General features: G+C 33.4%; 1 protein-coding gene across 3 annotated transcripts; it reads right to left on the bottom strand.

The window, feature by feature from the left end:
* On the bottom strand, nt 4473–7817 carry LOC107638757. 3 transcript variants are annotated; one of them, XM_021120658.1, is made up of 4 exons: nt 7630–7817; nt 7427–7586; nt 6947–7060; nt 4473–6049 (listed from the first exon to the last, which is right to left on the bottom strand). In XM_021120658.1, exons 2-4 carry the CDS (start codon nt 7568–7570, stop codon nt 4682–4684), a joined length of 1626 nt encoding a protein of 541 aa, XP_020976317.1. In that variant the 5' UTR covers nt 7571–7586; nt 7630–7817; the 3' UTR covers nt 4473–4681. The 3 variants fall into 3 exon arrangements, with proteins under 3 accessions (XP_020976317.1, XP_016197617.1, XP_016197616.1); XM_016342131.2 differs by having other exon boundaries at nt 7427–7596; nt 7640–7816; XM_016342130.2 differs by having other exon boundaries at nt 7427–7817.

Raw genomic sequence — 8207 nt, 5'->3', positions numbered from 1 at the left:
GCCTTTCATAGTTTGTAAGCGTGGGCTTAATTGTTTTTGGGCTTAAAATATCTGTTATGTTGTTAGTATTTTAACATTAATTTTTGTACAAAAAGTTTGATTAATGAAAATTTGTTTTCACCCCCAAGAAAATTATGTTTTTGTGTTTAAAGAAAAAAAAATCTTGTGATAATTAGCCGTTATTAACAGAGCTAACAGTGTTAGATTTTGCAGGAGGTAATTAAGGGCAATGTCCCTAAATTAATTAAGGGAGGTAACTATTACTATATCGTAAACTAAAGGGTACAAAATATTGTAGTAAAAAAAAAAAAAAGGGGGTAATAGTCAAATTCATCTTGAAAGATTATTTAATTTTTAAATTGGTCTTTAAATAATATTTTAGTTATATTAGTCTTTAAAAAATAAAATATAAGTCAAATTAGTCCTTTCGCCAGTTAAATAATGATGTGTCATGTTAAGTGTCACGTGAGATAATGATGTAGTATGTTAATGCTACGTGTTATAAAACGATTAATTGATATATCAAGTCAATAATATCTGGTATGCCACGTATCATTTGACATGTCATAAATTTATTTATAATTAAATTAGTCTCTGAAAATACACACGTAAATCATTTTCATCCCTAAAATTCAAAAATTGGTCAAATTAGTCCTTACGTCCCAAAACATATATAAAATATCAAAAAAAGGATAAAGTATACTTTTTATCTTTAAAGTTTGTCAAAAGTTTTAAAAATACCTCTAAATTTATTTTGTTCAATTTTGTCCCAAAGTTTTCAATTTGCATCAAACATATCACTCACAACTAAATTTTCAAAAAATTTAGAACTACTCTAACAATAATGCATGATAAAAATGTTTGATTTGCTTATATTAAAGGTTGTTTATGTGAAATTATTCCTGAATTGGTAATAATTTTTTTGAAAAATTAGTCGTTAAGGCTAAATTTAATGCAAATAAAAAATTTCTAGAATAAAATTGAACAAAATAAAACGTAAGGGTATTTTTGAAACTTTTAGCAAATTTTAAGGACAAAAAATATATTTTACCTTTAATATTATGAAGAAAAAATACGAGAAATTTATATAAGGACTAATTTGATCAAATTTTAAAATTTTTGAAATGAAAATGATTTACGTGTGTATTTTCAGGGACTATTTTGATTATAAATAAATTTATTACATGTCAAATGACATGTAACATGCCAGTGTGATCTGACACATCAACTAATCATCTTGTAACACGTGGCATTAATCTATCATGTCATCATGTCACGTGGCACTTAACATGACATGTCATCATCTAACTAACAGAAAGACTAATTTATTTGACTTCGTTTTATCTTTAAAGAATTAATATGATTAAAAAAATTATTTGAATACCAATTTAAAGAATAAGTGATCTTGTAGGGACGAATTTTATAACACCCTACCACACAAAACTTTACGCTTAAACCGTAAAATAGAGGTAGTGTGATATTACGACCTCTAAAAAATAAAATATATATGTAGATATAGTTGAAGAAATTTGTAATTAGGAGTTTTAAAGAAAAGTTTAAACAAAAACCGCGAAGAGAAAAGCGCATTATACTCGAAAATGTAAAACCGGAGAAAAAAATAAGGGTAAGACATGAGTATATACAAAGAGTCAGAGTACAAAAAATACAGAATATCAAAGCTCTAGACGCAACCTGTGAAACTAAAGCTGGCTGGAGTATAAATACATATATAAGTATAAGTATATATTCCAAAGTAACCCAACATGCATAAAGAAAACACCTAGTTCTATAAAAAAAAAGCCTCTGAGATGATTAAACATCATTTATATATATACATATACATATGAGAGTCTATGAACAAAAGATACATAACAGACAACCCCAAAATATAACTTCCCAATTTCGCTTGCCATAGGAACCTTCAGACGCTTACCGAAACACATTTCGACTTGCATATGAAAACACCAATATAGATATGGAATGAGAACCGGAGGTTCTCAGCATGGTAATGGTGCCCATATATATAATATATAAGGTTCTGGGAAAGCCGAAAACAATCCCAGAACTCCGATACTCAGATTTAAATCTTAAAGTTTATAAATTGAAAACCATAAACAGGGTAGGTTATTTAAGGTTCTTATTTCTAATTCCTTTCTAACTTAAGCCCTAATTTCTGCCTTCTTCCAATCCTCCAAAATTTCGATGTACAGACAAGCAATACAAACAAAAGAAACACAAGTAGGATACAGATACAGTAGATAGTAAATATAGCAGGTAAGTATAATAATCACATAGACAAGCTCAATTAATGCACAATTAAACAAAACACACATATGCATATGATGTATGCATGTCCTATGGCTGAAGAGGTTCATCTGTCGGTTATATAGCCAACCTGATATGTTCGGTAGCTAACTCGGACATCGTCCTCTTAAAAACTGGTGAGCGGTATAATACCACGATCCTCACCTAGTGAGTGGTAAACCACCTCGATCCCCATAGACGTTTTCAATTGGAAAAGAAAAACTTGTGGGCGGTAAATGATCACGATCCCCACAAAGCATATTCATTTAAAAACTGGTGGGTGGTAAATAACCACGATCCCCACAAAATAATTCTCTTTAAAATCTGGTGGACGGTAAATAACCACAATCTGCACAAAACATTTTCATATCAAACTCATCCTCATCATCATTCAATTCATTTAACAATTATCATCATCACACCTCCCATTTCATTCATCAATAATTCACACTCAAAAGATAATTTTCTTTTTAACTAATAAAACTCAAAACATAATACTTTTCTTAATAAATTAAAACTCCAACATAATATTTTTTCTAATAAATCAAGTTCCAAAACATAATGCATTTCTTTTCTTTATAAATTGAAGTCAAATAATATAATTCTTTTATCTATACTTGTCTAAATAATACTTTAAACCAAAACTCCAATTTTTATAAAAATTTCGACAGCATCTTCTTTAAAATTCGGACTTTGCCATCCTTCTCGGGTTCCAACCAAACCACCTTTCAAACCATTTCCAATAAGTCAAACCAATTCCAATATCAAAATCATTTTCAACTCTCAATTCATTCATTATTCAAACACACACACACAATCATCATTCATTAAATCATTCACAATATAATTCCATATTTCCATCAAGGTTACTAGCATTAACATATTCCCACATTTTCAACTTATCCTATGGTCATCTAACCTATATTTTCACAAAACATTATATATATATTATTTACGAGAAACCAAAACTATACCTTGGCTGATTCCTCCTTAAACTCAGAACACCTCAAAAACCTCTCTTTTCGCAAGCTCTAAGCTTTCAAACGTCAATTCCTCAAGCTTAATCACCCGAATTTCGTTCTAGACCGCCCAATTGAACTCCAAATCAACAAGAACACAATCTAATTCACACAATATCACTATAATAATCAAATGGTTCACTAATTCAATAATTCATAAGGGTTCAACAATTCTTTACCTTACCCACGGATAAAATAGACAAAACCCAACACTATCCACGAGCTAATTCGACTTTAGAACATCAAAATCATATAATCTTTCAAAATTAAAAATTTAAATTTCGAAATTAGGGAAGACTGGCTGAGTAAGAATTTGCTAGATTCTTACCAAATTGATCTGTGGGTTTTGTAAAGAATTCCGAGACAAATACGTGGCCGTTGACGGCTTGTCAATCAGAGCTCCGGATTGAAAGTTATGGGCGACGGAAGTTGGCAGTGAATAGCATCTCTAACCTCTCTCTCACCTCTCTTATACGACACGAAGACACGCATACATATAAAATATAAAGTATTTTTTAGATAAATCGTAATGATTTTTTATATTTTTCTTGATATTAAAACATAAAAATATTTTGAATTATATTATATAAAGTATTTAAAATATTTGTTTTTTTAATAAATAATATATAATATTTTTAAATTTATTTTAAAAATATATGTTAAGAATAAGATTAGACACGCTGACTCGTAATGGTATTTAAGTGTGTACAAGTGTATCCAGAAAGAAAATTTTTATTTTTTATTAAAATACAGTTAGACACGACAGACACATGTGTCAGACGAATGTCGGTGAGTATCGTGTCCGAAATGTGTCCGATATACAGATACAACAACTCACTGAAGTGTCCATGCTTCATAGATTTAAGTAAATGTGAAAAGGTCAAATCTCACTTTTTTTTTTTTATATATATACATATCGGATAACAACAATCTCTTAGATTGAGCTCAAATTTGCGACAAATTACTCTATAAAAAAAAAGTATAACCTTAAGAAAATAAGAAGACACAAATATATCCAATTTTAATTTAGAACAACCGCCTAATTTTTTTTTGCTTTATTCACCTAAAAAGCACCTAATCACCATTCCTTTTAATAACTGTTCCCTTAAGTTAGATCAGGCTAGTTAATAATTAGCTAAACTTCTGCTCAAAGCAAATGATTCTTTGATTTTTTTTTCCCCCTTAGTGATCAAACAAAGAAACAATCTTCTGTATTTTTTCCCCTTAATTCTATAATATGATTACAGGCCTAACTAAAAATTGATGAAGATGGCCAAGAAACATTAAATACACTAATAGCCTCACATCACATGAATGCAAATTGGTATTACAAACCAAAAAAGAAATTAGCAAATATTTCAAAGTCTATAACCATGCAAGTGTTTGGCCCATCTTCTTGCCATATAAGGATCATGAAAATCCCAGCTTTCGACATTGCTACTCCGACCACTGCTGCCGCCACCACCTTCTCTAACATCATCTTCACCCTTATGCTCTCCAACACCTACAACTGTTTCTCCAGTTCTTCTAACACACTCATCAATCTCACCTTCAATGTAGCTATATTCCACATACACATGTGTGCAATCACCAAGGTCTAATAGTATTCTCCTCTCTTCTCCACCTCTTATCTCTCCAATTCTTATGACTCTTCCACTTCCAACTTCCTCCCCAGCCCCGCATATCCGAAGTTGGATCTCCCGGACAATGCCGCCCAACATCTTAGCCAGGAACTCCTCGAATTCTTGTATGACAAAGCCACTTGAAGTGCCAAAGCCAAATCCAACATGGAATCTATGAATGGGAGTGGATGGAAGTTCCATGCTTATTGCATGGTATGGTCTTGTGGGATTATCAGACAAGTGAAGGATGCAAGACTCAGGGTTCTTGTGCATCCGGTCCTCGAGTATCTTGATTCCTTTCTTCAACCCTTCGACCGGATCGGCTTGGCCCATGTAGAATAACCGGTCAATAACTTGGAGGGCTGTGCGCTTTCCATAGGATGTCATGCGCCTTAGGGGGAAGACACGAGCTGCGGCTGAGGAGTATGTAACAATGGCTAAGCGGTCAATGTGTCTGAGGGAAAAAACCACAAGAGCCATTGCTTGTTTGAGAAGCCTTAAGTGTGGTCCATTGGGGCTAGCAACTAAGACCAAGTCGGTTGCGCGTTCATGAGTCAGTTTAACTGAAAGGCAAGCTCTGTTGGAGGAGGGACACATCATAGGTGGAGATTGTAGCAATGATGAGGAGCCACATGTTAAAGGATGCAGTGATAGGTGGCAAGGGCATGAAGCATGCTTAGTGACTTGCAAAGCAGGATGGAAACTAGCTGGAGCATTCGGCGGTATAGGTACAAGATTGAAACACAGCTTGGGGCTATCCGGTGTGTCATCAAGCTCAACAGGATCATCGTCATCATACCTCGCCGTGCGAAGTAGAGAACGACGATGAACACGGAAGTTAGCAATAGAATCATCAAGGATTCTTAGGATAGGATCACTCTGAGTACTTGATGCCAGAGAGCCAGAGAGGTTGTTGTTTAAGTTGCGAGGGAGCTGAGTCCAATGAGCACGGCAAATGGGGCAAGTGACACTACCGTGGCGAACATTGGAAGAGATGCAGGCGAAATGGAAAGCGTGAGAGCACTGAGCAGTGAATATAGCTTGGCCGGGACTGCTACCCTTGCTGTGGTAACTCAGAGGATCTAAACATATTGCACATAGATTCTGCAAAAAATATATATCACTTCAACTCAAAATCAATTCCACAAAAGCAAAATTAAGCACAAGCTTGTGGTATTTATTCCAACACTGACACAAAATTGCATGATTTAACCAAACTCATCTCACTTTTTACCATTTGATTGAAGTAGGGACAGAAACAACGAAACTTTTTCGGACCCGAAAAAAGAAAAAAGATTCTACAGACACTCAAGATAAAATAGATTGTATATGCATAAGAAAAGTTTCACATTTCTTCCTTAGGAAGCTATTGAACACACACACATTACTTTACTGTATACAAATTTCCAGAGAGGCATTTGGCAATAATAGAAGGAAAAGCATGATCATGCATGTTATGTGGCAGGTGAAACTTCCCAAAGTGGGGTCTGCATTCATAATGAAATTGATTCTTGGCTTCACCCATGCGCCAACCATGTGCTTAGGGGCACTCACATGCCACAATCCTCCATTCAATACCTTTGCTCTTCTAGTTTCAATTTCAGTACCAAAATTAATGCTTTAACACTATGCTCCCAGTTACCAATTCACATTTTATGATCTTGCTAACAAGAACGCCTTAAGAAGAAAATTCTTATTAAAAATGCATTAAATATGCTAAAAAAATGGAAATATTTATTGTAAAATAGGTCAAGGGATCATAGCAGAAGGTGAAACTCTGAGGGGCATTGGATACCAAATTGCCAAATGTGAAAACGGTTCAGAAACACTTTTAATAGCAAGTGGTGTGGCTTTTATTTAAGTGGAAGACTTTCTTTAATCATAAACTTCAGAAGTACAAAAAGCAAAAAAACAAATATGAATTATGATGTTAATAATTACTGATTACTAATAATTTAGGTGGTTTAAGAAGGTACAAGTGAAGTAGATTAATTAATTTACCTTACTATGAAGGTCATTGTTGTTGATGTTAACAGTGATGGTGGAATCTGTTTCTTGTGTAATCTCCCCTGAGCAATTCTTTGTTGATGTTGACACAAATGAGGAATTTGAGATCTGCAAAGCATTCCACATTAGCAGAAAATTAGTACTTTCAAGCTTCAACTCCTCATACTTCAAGTTTCACCAGAATTTTTTTTACAAAAAAAGGAAGAAAAAATAATAATGATAATGCCATTTATATCCACAATAAATTTATAGATGACTCAAGTAATCACTAAAAAAAGAGAAAGAAAGAAAAAAAAAACATAGTATGGATTAAGGAGCATTGTGAGTTCCAAAGAGAAGCAAGTGTTGGGACATGGAAGAAGACCTAATTAGGCAAAAATGGGAACAAAGTTTGAATCTTTTGGGAAAATGCTAAGCACCCAGAGAAGAAAGGAATGAAATTTTTCATGGGAAATTTAAATGTGTGACACTTACAGAAGCAGATAAGGCGTCAATGGGAACTGGATCCACCATAGATTTCCTCCTTGAGAATGAACCACATGCATATGCTGCTGCCATTGCAACCTTCCTTGCTGCTTCTCTAAGCTTTGATGATGCTCCTCTTCTTCCTTCTCCCATTGTTAATGACTCTCTTTCTCTCTGTGTTTTCAAGGTTTGTGACTTTGCTTGTGTGTGTCTCTCTCTGTGAAGTTTGGAGCCACAAGAAAAGAAGGGACAGAAGAGAGAGAGGAGCTGAGGAGGAGACAAAGGGGTCTGAAAAATTCAGCTTGTGTTGAGTGTTTTAAAGTGAGTGTTATTATTGTGTGTATGTTCTTTCTTGTTTTAATCTTTTTTGTTCATCACTCTCTTCAGAGAAACACACTTCACACTCTTATATATAACATTCATAGCTACTATTTCATCAATCTCACCAATATTTGAGGGTGTTGATAGTCAAAATAGGTGAAATCTCAGGTACAGTCGGCTTCATATGAAGCTGATAGGCGAGAGTTGTTTGATGAAAATTTAGTCAAATCAGTCAAAAATTATTTAACGGCTTTCAACTATCAATTTCACGTGAAGTCAACTGCAACTGAGTTTCTACCTTATAATATATGATAAAATATTATATCATACGTTATCATCTAATCTAATCGATATCTATTCTGTGTTATTTATAATCTAATTTGATAAATATATTAGGAATGATTTTATGATTTAGATTCGTTATTTAAAAATTACATATAATCAATTTAATTATTTTTTTCAAGATTTT

The sequence above is a fragment of the Arachis ipaensis genome, chromosome B04 (assembly GCF_000816755.2).
Source record: "Arachis ipaensis cultivar K30076 chromosome B04, Araip1.1, whole genome shotgun sequence".
NCBI lineage: Eukaryota > Viridiplantae > Streptophyta > Magnoliopsida > Fabales > Fabaceae > Arachis > Arachis ipaensis.
This window is presented reverse-complemented; position numbering and strand designations above follow the sequence as displayed.